The 15,493-nt window shown below is 41.7% G+C and overlaps 2 protein-coding genes across 3 annotated transcripts in view; one reads left to right on the plus strand and one right to left on the minus strand.

Annotated features, from left to right (window-relative positions):
- Positions 1-15,493, minus strand: part of LOC110962536 (pyruvate carboxylase, mitochondrial) — a 627,844-nt gene that overhangs the window by 114,057 nt on the left and 498,294 nt on the right.
- LOC110962253 (leucine-rich repeat and fibronectin type-III domain-containing protein 4-like) overlaps positions 1-15,493 on the plus strand; it is a 43,963-nt gene that overhangs the window by 24,963 nt on the left and 3,507 nt on the right. For both annotated transcript variants that reach the window (XM_051943655.1, XM_051943656.1), the window contains exons 6-7: positions 2,145-2,306; positions 2,875-3,609. In XM_051943655.1, coding sequence (XP_051799615.1) covers positions 2,145-2,306; positions 2,875-3,609 — 897 coding nt within the window. The remainder of the gene's footprint in view (positions 1-2,144; positions 2,307-2,874; positions 3,610-15,493) is intronic.

The following is a 15,493-nucleotide window of genomic DNA, read 5'->3' on the forward strand; positions in this document are numbered from 1 at the left end:
TCAGGCCGGCAGCTTTCAAGTTGCTGTCAGATGGAATGAGTCAGTCGCAGGATTAATAATGGCTTCTCCATCTAAAGCTTCAACAAGAGAAAAAAAAAAAAAGTTGGATAAATGCATTAATGTTTTCTAACCATTTAGTGTCTCTTGTCAAGCTGAACCCAGACAGTAAACAGGATTTTAGTGAACAAGTAACATTAACTGGATTTGCTGAGGAACAGTCTGTTGTGACACTGCAGAGCAAAGAGACATGGACACTGAGATTTTTCCATTTCTAATAACACCTGTAATAATAATAACCATGCACAAAGATGGCAATCACTGCCAAAGTGCTTAAAAGGCATGAAAAACATCCAAAAATGAGACTGAAATGTCACTGATGAAAACCAGAAACGCATATTTACAGTTTTTGTTGGATTAAAACACTAAACTTTGACTTGAGTGAATACATTTTTTGTCAAAAGACTGATCTAAATCAACATCAGGTTCCAAAATTAATGCTGCTTACAAATGCGCAACACCCACTTAATAGCGGGTCATGCATTTTCAGCTTTGGAAAGGGAGATGGCAAGTAATATGGAGGTTTAAACAGAGACATCACTCACTGCAGAGGTGTCAACTTTGCTTAAACTACATCAGAAACACCTCTCTCTATTTGTGACATGGCCTCGATCAACTTTCACTCTGTGCAGTTCAGATTTTAAGCAAACTACTGAGGCGTTGCATGATTTCCAGCACAAATCATCAAGTAAACACATTGCAGGCGGCGACTGATGTGGTATCATGAACTCCAAACCGAGCTGGAATTAGCTGTCAAAAAACAAACTAATATTTCAAGTCAAATTACCATTTGGATTACACTTTCAGCTTCACTTTTTTCAGTTCATTTCTTACACAAGACTATGCACTCTTGCATAAAGTCAAACCTGACTGCTTCCATAAACAGCCCCCTCAGAAGACCATTTTTTAGATGATTTTTTCCCCTTCTCTTCCAGTCTAGATTTTTCCATTATAATTCAAGTTGAATGCACTGCAGACAACTTAACAAGACAGTGCTATTTAAATGTACCCACCTGTGCTTTTCTCTGTGTATGTAGCCACGTGAGCTGTGCTCCATATAGCAGCCTTCAACTGCCTCTGTCTTTTCTGCTTTCATTTTTCTCCATTGTTATTCTGTGCTGTGCCACCTGTTCCCTTTCTCAGTATAATTTGATGCTCAACCGGTGCCTCCTGCTGTCGCTGCATGCTTCATAAAATTATCTCTTCTTTTTTTTTTAAAAAAAAGAAAGAAATAATCAAGTTAATTGAAGATTGCGGGTATTCCTGGCACAGGAGCTCTTTGGATTGTCAGATCATGCTGGGACAACATGAGTTACCAAGTTTTGCACAAACTTCTTGCTGTTCTAAAACAAAAAGAAGATTATACCAAATACTAGCATTTATTGAAATTTACATATATTTGACTAAGATTGACTTTTCACTCAAATTGTTAAGCTGACATTTTCTTTTCGAATGAAAATTCACATATAATTCAGGCTTTTGGACCACTGCTGCATTTCTTTATACAGTATGTGGTATTACAGCTACTGATTTTAGACTATTTTCCAGGAATTTTATGATAACGTAGATTTAATAAAGTCTTATGTTCTTTCTTGATATTCCCTATTATCCCAATTAACTTCAAGATGCTTTGAACAGCACAACACTGCACCTGCGCTAGCTGCTCTTGTTGATCATTTGCAAAATTAACTTCTTTCTCTTATTTCTGAACTGTAAGTTCTTACAAACTTGCAGACATCAACATCTTACTTTACGCAAAAAACTGCTCACATTCTATCAGACTCCTTCCTTGGAGTTGCTGCAATTTTGCAAAATGGGACAAAATTACCAAGAAGCTCAACCTTAAGTGAAAAAATGTTGATAAAAATGTTAACAAGATAGTTCTGCAATGTGGACTTTGGTGCTGAAGCTGCTCATTAACATGCTTAGATTTCTAACTGTACATAATGAGGTCTGTAGAGTTTGCTCAGAATGAACTAATTTCCATATACGAGTAAAAATGATCATTAAAGTTGCATTTAATAACCTTTAAATGCAATAGGGCATACAAATGTGTGACCCGAATCATCTTCTACTGTAATTTTCAGGTCTCAGACAGGTGCAATAAGTCCCACACCCTACAATGCCGTCATAAGCCTGAATTTTGGGGGAAACCCGCTGCACTGCAACTGTGAGCTGCTTTGGCTGAGGCGACTGATCCGTTCAGATGACATGGAGACGTGCGCCACTCCTGTTCACCTGGCTGGAAGGTAAATGTCATCAATGTTTAAAATGTGCTGAATGTCTCACCATCACAGAGTTTTAAGACCAATTTGGTCTACAAGCTGTAACTCCAGACCTGCTTTGCTATATATCCAATTAAGAGCCTCACATTTTGTGAAGCGGTGTAAAAAGTCACAGGACAAGAAGGTCATGAGGACTGAGTATTGAAACACTGGTGTGATAGTTTGTCCCTTTTCTCATACCCCTAATTATCTCTGCCTGGAATTTCTAGTCTAAATAAATGTGATTTAAACAAATGATTGAGGAGGAAAATGAGCATCTGCTGTTGTCATCTGCCTCTGCTGTCATCATTAATTACTCTTTGTTTAGTCCTGCTTTCTAAAGAGTAGCAGGGGGAAACCGTTCAAACTGATCTTTACCTTTAAATTGACAGACGAGCGCACAGATCTTTAGGTTAATATACTTCATTAATCTCCTCAGCTCACCTACGAGGCATAGAACAAGATGAATTCCTGTCTTAGCCTGAAAAGGTGATTCTGCTCCACCCCTCTCTCACTCTCAGCTTCACTCTTCTTCCCTCTCTTTGTTCTGCAGATATTTCTGGTCTATTCCTGAGGAGGAGTTTACATGTGAACCTCCACTCATCACACGTCACACCCACAAGCTGTGGGTGCTGGAGGGCCAGCGAGCCACGTTGAAATGCAGAGCCATTGGTGACCCAGAGCCGGTAGTTCACTGGGTGTCGCCAGATGATCGCATCATCGCAAACTCATCCCGGACCAGCTCCTTCAGCAACGGCACCCTGGATATTTTGGTAACAGTTGCCCGGGATGACGGGGCGTACACGTGTATCGCAATAAACGCAGCCGGTGAAGCAACCGCCACTGTGGATCTGAAAATCATCCCCCTGCCTCACCGGGGTGGAGTAGGTGGAAACACGGGGAGCAACACTGTTAACACCCAGAACAATAGGAACGTGACCAATGGGATTTTACGGACCGATCCAGGCTCTTCGGATATCAGCACAGGAAAAAACGGAGGAATTAACAATGGCGTGGGACGTGGAGGGGAAACGGAGGATGGGAGAAAAAGTGTGGGGGAAGAGGATGAGGGCGACAGTGGGAGGGCCTCCGAGGTGGAGAGGGCTGATGGAGGAAGCATGGAGGACGACGAGGGGGACGAAGAGGAAGGAAGGATGGTTGGAGTACAGGGAGTGACATCAACCTCGGCTCAAGTCCGATGGGATTTGGGGCGTTTGTCTACAGCTTATGTTGTCTGGATGTATCAGATACAGTACAACTGCACCGCAGATGAAACCCTCATCTACAGGTAAGTCCAAATTCTTTTGCATTCCCCTCCCTCTGCAAACAATTTCTGCCTCAGAAATGATATTTGCAAATAGGTTATGTTATCAGCTTCTCCTCTGTATGCAGCTACAAGCCACTTTTGGTATTTTCACCAGTGACATCCTCCCTCTAAAGGTGAATCTTGTTTTCATGCAAAACCCTCTTAAATATTTATCCATTACAATGTGACACCTCAGCAGTGAAATTGTTCATCTTGAACATGGACAGGCAGATAGCTCAAGGGAAAGATGAATGCGGAGACAGATGAAGGGATAGAGGGGGGAAGGTAGTTAATAATTTATCTCCATCGCTGTATGACACTAAAACCCAACAGGTGGATAGTCAGTGCATATAGATGAGTGCAGAACGGGAGGACAAGAGGATGAACATGGTGGGAATAAAGCGGATTTTGTACAATTTGGCACAGTGTGTCCTCGAACAGCAAAACATCTAGAGGCTAGTAAACAGTGTCTGATTCTGAATGCAACATAAGTCTACACAGGGGATGATCTAATGATCTTAGTTCGTGGGCGATCTCAATTTGGTAAATCTGCTGTTTAGTGAAATCCTACAGATCATGTGCTTAAATAAATATATAACGGACTTATCCAAATTTTCCTACTACAACTGAACCAACCAAACAGATTATTGGCTGTATGAGAATTGAGAGGATAGTGCTCACTTTGCATCTCGGAGGTTTAACTTGTTCTGCAATGAGAAAACAATTTGCAGCAAACAGACAAAGATCCTGAGAGAATAATTGCTATGAATTCTTATGAGAGACGTGGCATGCTGTGAATGTAGATAGCTGCTATTTACCCTAGCTGCTTAAGTTACCTATGTAAGCTCTTTTTGTTGCTAGCTTGACATTTCATTTAATGCCTCAGTTGATTCATTACACAGCAACTGTCTGTGCAGAAGATAATTTCAGATTTCTCTGCCATATTAAAGCTATTTGTGTGGTTGATAGTGTTCAGTTAAAGTCTGTGCATCAATATTGTGCATTTTATGCCGTAGTTCTTGCTAAGGCGATCACCGTTACGATAAGCAGGGTAAGCTGAGGCTATACATTTGAGGGCAGTAATTTACTCACATCTGGCAGCACAATGTCTGAGTTATAAATGCTGCAACTTGACAGGAGGTCGCTCTCATGTTCCCTTCTGGGTGTTTTAATTTCAGAAACTATCACTGCTGTGTATCCGTGCAGCAAAGAACCATAAAGAATCACGTTAATATCCCCTTTTCAACCGAGTGAAGAAGCTGAACATCATTTTGTGGCTCTGTGCTCTCTGATAGAGGCCCTGTTGGGGTCAATAGCGTTTATCTAGCTGGAAACACAGAAAGCGAGATATGAATCGCCACTTCTGGTCAGAACATTCTGAATAAAAACTGAATGAAGAAGAAAGGATGCAGGGATGTGTGAATTGGGCTTTAGCCTTGAGTTGAAGTGACAGACGTATCCAGGCAACCACATACACAACTTTCAGGTGATCTATGATCTTTTGGCCACATCTACACAAAGGAGCACAGAATCTTGATAGGAATGTATTTAATCTGAAGCAATATTTAATCTTCAGTAAGTCATGTCATTTTAATTTAAAATGAGATTCCCTCACACTTCACAGTCCGTGTTTACTCACCACGCTCTCAGAGGCAGATCAACACTTAGAAAGACTGGATTTGAGGTTAAGGGCTGCAACGTTCTTCGTGCCACCACAAATTATTTAAGAAACCACCTCCGCACCCTGCCGTCTAAGTACAGGGTGCAGCTTTGGAAAAAAACACGCGGTGAAAAACTAATCTGCGTGCCTAAGAAAGTGTTTGCAAAGCTGACAAATTTTGCCACGCCATTTCTATGTGTTGCTGCGAGCCAAGTTATGTAATTTAGCTGTGGGCCTGGCAAAAGGAGAGAACGTGGAGCTCTACTACTGTAGCAGCCAAATAAAGCCAACAAAATCAGGAGGAAAAACAGATCAGACAGTTTCTACAGAACACACCTTTTTTCCCAGTTGCATTACAAAAAAAAGAAACATGCTGTGACATTTTGATACAATTGAAAATTAGCATGAAGAGAAGCATGAGGAGAAAAGGAAAGTTTGAAGATGAAGAGTTATTTATTGAATATTTTTTATATTAAGCGTGAGAGGGGTGGACGCAGAATGCAATTTATTACACTGTGGTTTGAGCAACTCAGTGTACTTACATGTAGAATACTACAGCACTGTTCATGAATTATGTCCGCACACATTCAGAGTTTACTGCCTCTGAATTTACAAGCACAGACTGATGAAAAATTTATGTGTGGGGTTATTGCTACAGCAAAACAGTGGCTGAAACACTGAGAAGAAGATGCAATAAGAGAGGGTAGGTTGAGTAGGGACAGCAATGCTGGCATTATATGTTAGGGGGCTTTTTTGGTTGTTTTTTTATTATTTATTTAGTTCAGCTGGCACTAATGCAGGGATTGAATGTGGCTTCCTCGGATATGATAAAGAAGGCATTAAGCTGTGATACTGGAAGGGGGAAAGGGAGCTAACCATATGACAGTGAGAAAGCAGGGAGGACAGATGGAAAGATGACTGGAAATGTGAAAAAAAAATGTGTGGTTATAATCAGAAGGATCGAGAGAAAATAAGGAAGACGGCAGCCGAGGGTGAATGTAAAAAAGATAGATGGGAAGGAGAAACTAATAGTTGGAGTGAAGGATAGAGTCGGATGCGAGGAATGGGTGGATTCAAACAAGGGAATGAGGCCTCTGAGATTTGAGGAGGTAGAGGAGGGGGATTGAGGGAGAAGATAGGAGATGGGCCCAACCCAGATCACCTTGGGAGAGATTGAGATGAAAGAAGGATGGATGGAAGGAGATGGACTGACAGACAGCGAGGAGAGAGGGGAGAGGAGGTGGGTTTGAACGGTCCTCAAGGAAAAAGCAAAGAGGAGAATGGAAGGAAGGTATTTAAATCCATCACTGGAACAGAAATAAATACACCTGGGTGTGGAAGAAACTGAGAAATTTGAAAGAAACTGAGAAGTAGATAAGAAACAGTCCTTTAAACAAACAAACAAAAAGGCAAAATGTGAGAAGCTGGCGGGTTGAAAGGATGGAGGTACCCTAATGAAATGCCACATCAAAACAAACAAGTGCAGATCCTGTACAGTCCCATGACAGTTGTGGCAATTACACATAGAAAACTAATTAAATGATTGAATTAAATGAACTGAATGAGATCTCCGCTCCCTCGCTGATCAGCTGTGTTAATTCCTCCACGGAAAATCCTCTAATACCGACTTGCTGCTTAATGTTATCGCGCGAAGGTGCGTTATCGAGAAGCTGAAGCTTAGAGGACAAAATGCATAAATAAATTCAGATAGATAAGCAATCTATCAGAAAAAACTGAGTACACAACTTGAATATGGCTCTGTTTTCATGGTAGTTGTATTGCCTAGCTGTTTCCCTTTCACTCTTCAAGATAAAATGGCAACACAAGTAAAACGTCCTTCTCTTAAAGAACTCACTTTAAAGGAACGGCAGCATCAGGAAAGGTTAAGGCTCCGCTCGAGAAGAGAAAAAATGCTGATGTACGCAAAAACAGAAGGGAAACAGAGGACGGAGCCAAGGCGACCGGCATCACAGGGGAGATACTAAAGTTCAGTCAAGAGGGAGTAAGCGATCTTAAGTTTGACTAAACTCTAAACAAATCATGTCAGGAACAGAACAGAGGGAAGGGATAACCGCCACACCGAGAGAGACGGAGATATAGAAATAAGAGACAAGTGTGAGGTTGTTGTGGGGAAAAAGCACAAAGTAAGCAGGGAAATTGGTCTCAGAGGACAGATAAAGAGGAAATGGAAGGGGGCAGCATTTGATAGGAAGCATACCACAATGCTGCCAGGGATTTCCAGTATAGCTTTCCATCAGGCTATGAATGTGCCAGCTGCTGTGTTACCAGCAACAGAAAACAGGAGTCAACCAAAGTTAGTGGAGGATTTTTCCCATCAAGGATGTGTGTTCATGTTGTGTTGTTGGTGGTGTGTGTCTGCTTTGGCAGAAGGGGAAAACACCGGTCCGCCTGGTGAAAGAGAGAAAGCGGGAAAACAGAGGGGATTTAGGAATGTAAGGCAAAGAAATAAAGGGTGAGTGCAGCGAGTACATACTGAGGCATATAGATTACAGAGCAAGCAGAGCACATTGTGTGGCTGCCAGATTTAATCATCTTTAAAGGTCAGTCACATGCTACACAACACCAGCCTCCATTTTAGCGCAGCTTGTCTAATTCTGATGGCATCTGTGGCGGTGCCAGGTGGGATGTCATCCATGTGGCGTCCGCTGGGATCATCCTCAGCTCCCCTGACAACAACCGACCAAGCCTCCTTTTGTGGAGCTTTGCCAGGATGTTACAGTAACACACTCTGATCATCTAATCAGAGACAGTGTTCAGATATTGTAAAAAAAAAAGGATTTTCTGGCTGCTGGTTGAAGGTAAGCAATTGTTAAACTGATACGTCCTACCTGAAGGACAACGAAAAGGAGCAAGACTGTCCCTCTATATTAACTAGCAACCCCTGGGGTACCATCTGCGACTGCATTTCCTGTCTTTCGAGCAAGATTTCTAGTTTTGTACAACATTTTTTTCCATTTACATCCCACAGAACACACAGGGCTTGACAATTGAACAGCAATTGGCCTCAATCAGCAGAGCACATACATCTCTGAAGCATCGTTTGTGAAGATTTTGTAGAGAAATTTGTTGATTTTTTGGTAGCTGTGGTAGTGGATTATACCATGTGTATGCATATATAACGTTTTCTTGTCATTTTCAACATGTGTACAAATAGAAGTCACAAAATCCTGTCTTAAAACTGCTTAGATCCCTTTATCTACAAGCCACAAAAGCCACCTGACATGAAGTAAATATAACATAACACCACTCTGAGCTTCACAGCAATATTGCTTGATGCAGGACTATTTCATAGGAAATGTATTGCGGTATAGGTGTCATTGAGACCAATCCCTGGGTGTGTAATACATTATTCAATATCTCTGAATCACATAAGATGAAGTCTGTTGCTTTCCATAGCGCTCTGGGTGGCTTTTTCAGTGTTGATGTACCTTTTTGTTTTTCATTTTTAAATCGATGGCAAGCTGTTGGGAAATAAGATGTGAACCACGGTTACAGAAGGTTTGTCAGTGGGGGCATCCGTGTGACTCTTGTACATGTCAGGGTCAAAAGTTTCTTATGAGGCTCAAAAAGTCTTGTTAAGTGTGCAGGCAGGAGCGCAAGGGTGGTGAATTTAACGACTGCACCCAGGTCACAATGGGATCAACCGTCTCGCCGTTTGGCACCAAATTTAATGGGAACAGAAACGATCACAGGGACGGAAGGAGGAGGAAGTCGGAGAGAGAGTGCATCACGCAGAGTTTAAGAAATAATGAGAATAATGAAAGTGGTGTCTAAGAAAAAGGGACACGCAGTTAAAAGGACAGGGCGAGAGTTTGACAGCAAATAGGATAGGAGCATGCTGGGAAATAGACAGTTGAGAACATGGCTAATGAGTTGCAAAAGCAGAGGGAAGTGAAGGAAGAAATAGAACTTGAAAATGAGGTGTATGGCAATACCACTTATTTGATGCTGCTAATTCTGCAGCATTTCTGACCAATATTTGTCTCAGTCCTGAACTGAGCCTCAACAACATATTAAAAAATATAACTGAGCTGTAAAAACTACTTTCTGTCATGTTTCTTATGGCTCTTTGTATTCTACAATATGATATTGCCTGGGAAACTGATACCAGCATCTTATTTTAGCTGATGTTGCTAACCAGTACAAGAAACAAGATAAGTGCATCTGCTGAGGCAGGGATAGATAAGGATGCAAGGAGAGATATAGCAGCGGGGAAGGGCGGAGGCATGCAGAGATGAAGATGGAGGCAAAGGAAAGAACAAGGAGCTACAGAGCTGAGAGGACGGAGGGGAAAACGAGAGCGAAGGGCGTTAAGAGTCTGACCCCATGGGAAGATGTAATTAAGTGTTAAACTTCTGTGTCAATACATGTGTCAGCTCACATCAGAGGCATACGAAGCAGAGGAGCAGGGAAAGGGTCAGCACTCAATACATATGTCACCTTACATTATGCTGCAGAGGAGAGAGTGAGCAAAAGAGATTCATATTCTGGCGTTTTGGGTAGATACATCGAAATGAAAGGAGAAGAGGGAGAAACAAGATGAATACTGGGGGACTGGGGAAAGGAAAGAGGTCAGAAAAAAGCGAGAATGAGAGAGAAAACAAGTGAATCAGGCGGCGCAGGGGAAAAAAATCAGGCCAAATGAGGAAGAGTTGAAGGCCAGATTAAGGGAAGCAAAAAGACAGAAGGAGGGATGAAACAAAAATCTGGAAGGGGGGGGGGAGGGAAAAAGAGATTGACAGAGAGACAGATCAAGGAAAACAGAAGAAGCGAGCAGACGAAACTGAGGGAGACAGCCAACGAGACAGTAAACAGTCTCACGAATCAAGACCAAAAATGGAGGAAAAGGGTAAACGAACAAAAGACGTGACATGGGGGGGGAGGATGGGGATGGAGTGGGGTGGGGGACGAGAGCAGTATAGATGTCAGCCAGAAGAGGAGATAATTGCTTTGTTGTTGCTACTCGTCTTTCTTTCTCCCTCTCTCTTGCTCCTCTGGCTCTTGCTCTGTGTGCCCAATCTTGTCTGGTGTCAGACCACCAGACTTTGTAACGGCGATGGAGAAGAAGAAGACGACATGAGGCAAAGAGAATTACAAGAAAAGAAGAAAAAGACAGAAAGAACAGAGATGAAGCGAGGCCAGACAGGGTTCCATCACTCCTTTACACTTCCTTTTCTTTTCCTCTCTCTCGGGTGCTAATAATTACGTGTTTGTGTGTCACCAGCTTGAACAAAGCGCTTCCTTGTCTCGTCCACTTTGTGCATTTGCAGGGGCCTTTGCAGGGTTGTTAAGAAGCACAGACACACACTCTTAGCATGTGTGGAGATGTAACACAATGTCAAAGTCTGCAACTAACAAAACCAGTTGAATCAGTCAATCGTATTTCAAAACAGCACCCTAAGTTATGCACTTTGTATTCATAAACATACATTGTCTCGGGAGGTTTGGGTGAATATCATTCCATGTGTCTCATATGTGTTGCCACGCCACACAGCAAAGCACGCTGAAGAATGAATAATGCACGGAGTGGCAGCGAATCGGCAGATCAAAGATGCATGCGTTTGTGAATGTGTCCGGGTCTTCCATGTATATTTTAGCGAATTTGCTTGCCTATTTCTGTCGCTGCCAGCGTAGCAAAAACAACTGGAGAGGCGATTCACAATCTCATAAGGGATGGGAGCAGCCGTGGACAAGGAGGAGATAGGGAGGGAATGAGAAATGTAAGATGAGGGCAAATAGAGAGGTGGCACGGAAAAAGGGAAAGAGAAAGAGAGAGGAGGATGAGGGAGGAGGTACCTAAAGAGGAAATGATAAAGAGGAGAGGAGAAGGAAGAGAGGAGGAGGAGTGACCTTGGATGCTAAATCACGGTACATGGTTATCGCCGCAGCTAATAGAGATATACTACAGTGAGTGTGAAAAGAAGAGAGGCTGGGAGGTCAGGTAGAACCCCGACGAGAATTGCCAAAGGATTTGCGGTGAGCAGAGCTGATTGTCTGTAGAAACACAGAGGAGGTAAAAGGAGACAAAGACGGAGAGGAGATGTGCGAAGTGAACAAACATATCTTAAAATGCAAGTCATATGGTTAAAAAAGGGTGCCAAGAAAAAGGTTGAGCGTGGAACAAAAGAGGAGTGCACCGCTGCAGATTTGGGTAAAAAGGAGAGGGAGAATTACAAAGCGATGAAAGGGCAGAGGATACGGACAGATGAGAGGGAGCGACTGATCAGCGAAAAGAAGGAAATCTGTTCATAAAGGAGGGATGGAAGAGGAATAAGGAGGATAAACTGAGGAGGGGGGGATCAGAAAAGAGCTGAAAAGAAGGATAGAGGGAAGGATGGATAGAAGGATAGGAAAGGGTATTGAATGGCAGGATTAGAAAAAAAAAATGAGTGAAGGATTCACTCAAGGTGTGCATGTATGTGTGTGAGTCATGGTCACACAATGGAGGACCAACTGAATACTTTGCTGTCCCAGTTTGACTGCAGAAAGCATTGCGCTGTTTTAAAGTTAATCCACATAAATATAAACTCACTTGGTGCAGGATAATTCATAATGCGGCAACATATCAGAGTGTAGAAGGGGAATCAGCATGAATATTACTTTAGTGATACAGTTTCTTTTTGAGCATCCAATAATGCATACAGCAGTATATTGGCTACATTAATCTGAGACATTGAGCGACAGGGGAAAAGGAGGGAACAGAAATTACATGAATAACAAGTATGAATTAACCCTCTGAATCCCAAACAGGTTTGGGGCATTTTATTGCGTACTCCTGCTGCATTTGTACTCGCTGTGGATTCATTTTTCACAGCAGTATTAAGTCCTGCACCTCTACGGAAACAACACAACCATGAGTAGAAGTAGAGAGAACTCTTGCTTATGCAGTGTAGCACAGTTAGAATGAGAGGAATTATAAAAAAGAAAAACTGAAGACACATTTTTTGATTATTCATTTTACAAAAATCGAAAATAACAGTTTTCCAAATGCTCACATTACCAGTACCAGAATAAAATCTAAAAATGTACTTTCCCAATGGTTCCATACTTATCTCCTATCTGCTCTGCGATAACACTGCCTGCAGTTCAGAAACTATCTCCTCATTTTTGCTACATGATGGTTGATCACAACTGAGTCAGTAATGACTTCCTGGTTGCACTGAAAAGTGCATATTTTTTAGATTGGTAGAATCTTGGAATATTTAAAAAATAGGCAAATTGATTAAAGGGATTTTGATGAAGTACGCTGACTTTTAGCTTAGATTTGGTTGTTTTTTCCAACGGAACCAAAACTCACATGAAAAACCATGATATTTCCTAATTTTTTATTTGTGTAATTTGGGGAATTTTAAATATAATGTGCTTTTCAAACCCAGCAGCAGGTTCCAGAATTCAGAGCCTTAATATGAATCCTAGTCAAGAGAAAAATGATTTTAATATCACCCTTTCTCACACTGAATCAGCCCCTCAGTGGAGTACACGACTCCCCACAGTGCTGGCCAAGTCTCTCTGCCTCACAGGACTTATCAATTATACACAGATGCACAGTGAAGGCTCCAGATGAACCGACACCACTGTAATATTTCTCAGGGCCTTTTAAAAGCCTATAATATGACCAAAGCTTTTAACTCAGGAACAGAGGCATTGTGTGTGCCGTTTCTTGTGCATTTCATGGTGGAAATTTGATTGAGCACCCACTGTCTTTACTGCAGGAATTTACTGGATAATTTACAATCCCCTGGTGTGACTGATTGCTCAGGAGTCTTTCATTTTGGGTCTTTTCTCCTCGTCGTATTTGGCAACACTTCTGATCATGCCTTCGCTGTAAGAATATAAAAAGTAGTAACTTTGCTGTTTTCTATCCTACTCTTATATTTATTGCTCAGATGTTTTGGACCCTCCAATACAGCTGCTGCCTGACACTTTAAAGAATAAAAGCAGCATGAAAGGCATTAGGGTGAAGAACTAATTAATCTCAACAGCAAGAACAGATATTAGCATTCCCTGGAGGACACCTTTAGCTTACCCTATTTTCAGACCAGATAACTGCTAAGCTGCATTGCCTATTTGCAGAATTTGTATCGTTTGCACTTTTGCGGTGATCCAACAAGACAATTTTCATGTCTATGTTCAGCCTTTGAAAGAAAATACAACCAATATCATGTGAAATGAAGCATGGGACTTGATTGGTCATGAGTGCTTAATGTGTGGCTATTGCAAGAGGAGATGCTTTCACTGGAATTGCTACATTGGTGAGCCAATTAATGAGTCTTTGCCATGGTAACACACACCTGGTCCCTTAGTAGCTCCACTGCAGAGGAGGAGTTATCTGGCAAATATGTGACTGTGTTAGAACGGAATCTATAGCGACCTAATGACTGCTGGATAAGGATGATTTTAATGAGAATGCCCCAAGTGTCTGCTGAGATTATACTGGAACCTGGAGAGTTGGACACTACTTTGTAATTCCTTATTAAAATCATACTGAGCCTCCTCTGGAGTTTGAAGGTATTTCTGTGCCAGTCCTTGCTATTCAAACCTCTCCAGGCGATTTGCTGAAATGGTGTAAATGAGTTTGTAACACTTTGTTCTTTACCAAAATAGTAAAACTAACAGACGTAATTCTACACTACCTGTGCAGTAGTTGAGATTCTGGACATTGGTTCAAAAAATGTTCACTTTTGTTAACTTTTAAGCCTTGAAAAGAGAGCAAAAATCTGTGATCAGTATTCATACTTAGCAATACCATAACTCAATCCATGCATCTGCCTTGTAGCTTGCCTTAAGTAAGCCTTATCTAGAATTTCCCAGCTAACTTTTTAGTATTCAGGAAAACTAATCCCATCACTCCATCCCACCAACTCTAATACAATAATGGACATGAGAATCGTCAATCAGGCTGGTTTCATTTGAGCAATCTGCTTATATAACAGTAGCTAATTATACTCACTTCCAAACAGAAGAAAATCACAAGTAGAGTAGCTGCTGCTGCTCCTGATCTCTTTATTTTGAATGCATTATAAACCGATTAAGGTTAGAGGCCTTCTGCAGCAGCTCCCAAGATGTCTGAGTCATCCTAGATGGCATTTATAGGATGTAGCTCAAGTCTGAGGGGAGCCGGGACGGTTAGTAACGTACGATACAAATAGGCCCTTTGATGTAGTGTGAAAGGGGAGAGGAAAATAGGAAATTGGACAGCAAAAAATGCAGGAAAGAAAGAAAGAAAAGGGAATCACTGACAAAATATTCATTTTAGCAGCACATAACAGTACAAACACATTCTTGCCCACACAAGAGGGCAAAGTCATACCCATCAGCGACAGACACTTGAGGTGTGCTACAGTCTCCCACACACACTTTACTCTCACATGTCACATACACAAACCCACTGCAGGCAAAATACTCAGATATTTATTCCAGCATGTCATGATTAGAAACATAAAACCACAAACACGCTGAACTGAGCACATACAGCTTACGTAAATCCTGCTCTGCCTGTTCTCATCAGCACCCTTCTTCACGTTTTTCCCCCCTTTCTCCCTCTCTCTATTGTTCACCTCTCCCCCATTTGTTTGTTCCAACAGCTGTTAGAACACTTAAAATGAGGACACATTCAAAGCACTTCTCTCTTTATTATCCCACGCAAGCACTCACTCATTACAGACACATACAGGCACACGTTGGCAATCAAGAACACAATACATTTGCTTTGCTTGTGATTAATTGCAATTTCAAATATTTTTCTAAACAAATAACGCAAACTATCAACTTCACTGTATTTCTGACCATGAAACCTAAGATGGCCACTTTTTTTTTAAAAATGCAAGGTTTCACAAAATGGCTTGACGTTTGCTTCTTGCAGGGACTCGAGTACAATCACGTACACATATACACACCCCTGCTCTCCAAATGAGTAGACAGAGTTCTCTTTTCATGTTCCCCAGGCGCGCTCTCCATCAATAGCCTCATTTTTCCTCTCTCCCCCTACTGCAGTATCCTACCCTGTGCTGTTACCCTTTCATTCCCTTTTCCCTCTGCTTCTGTTCCAATATTCAGCTATTTTTGCCTTATTTCACAATAGTCAGAATATTCAAGGCTGGGTTAAAAATCAGTGGAGATTTAGTTCATTGAACTGTACTTGTCTGTACAGATTTTACTGACTTATGTTTCTCTTTCCTGAATGTC

This window comes from Acanthochromis polyacanthus, chromosome 23, assembly GCF_021347895.1.
Source record: "Acanthochromis polyacanthus isolate Apoly-LR-REF ecotype Palm Island chromosome 23, KAUST_Apoly_ChrSc, whole genome shotgun sequence".
NCBI classification, from domain to species: Eukaryota; Metazoa; Chordata; class Actinopteri; family Pomacentridae; genus Acanthochromis; species Acanthochromis polyacanthus.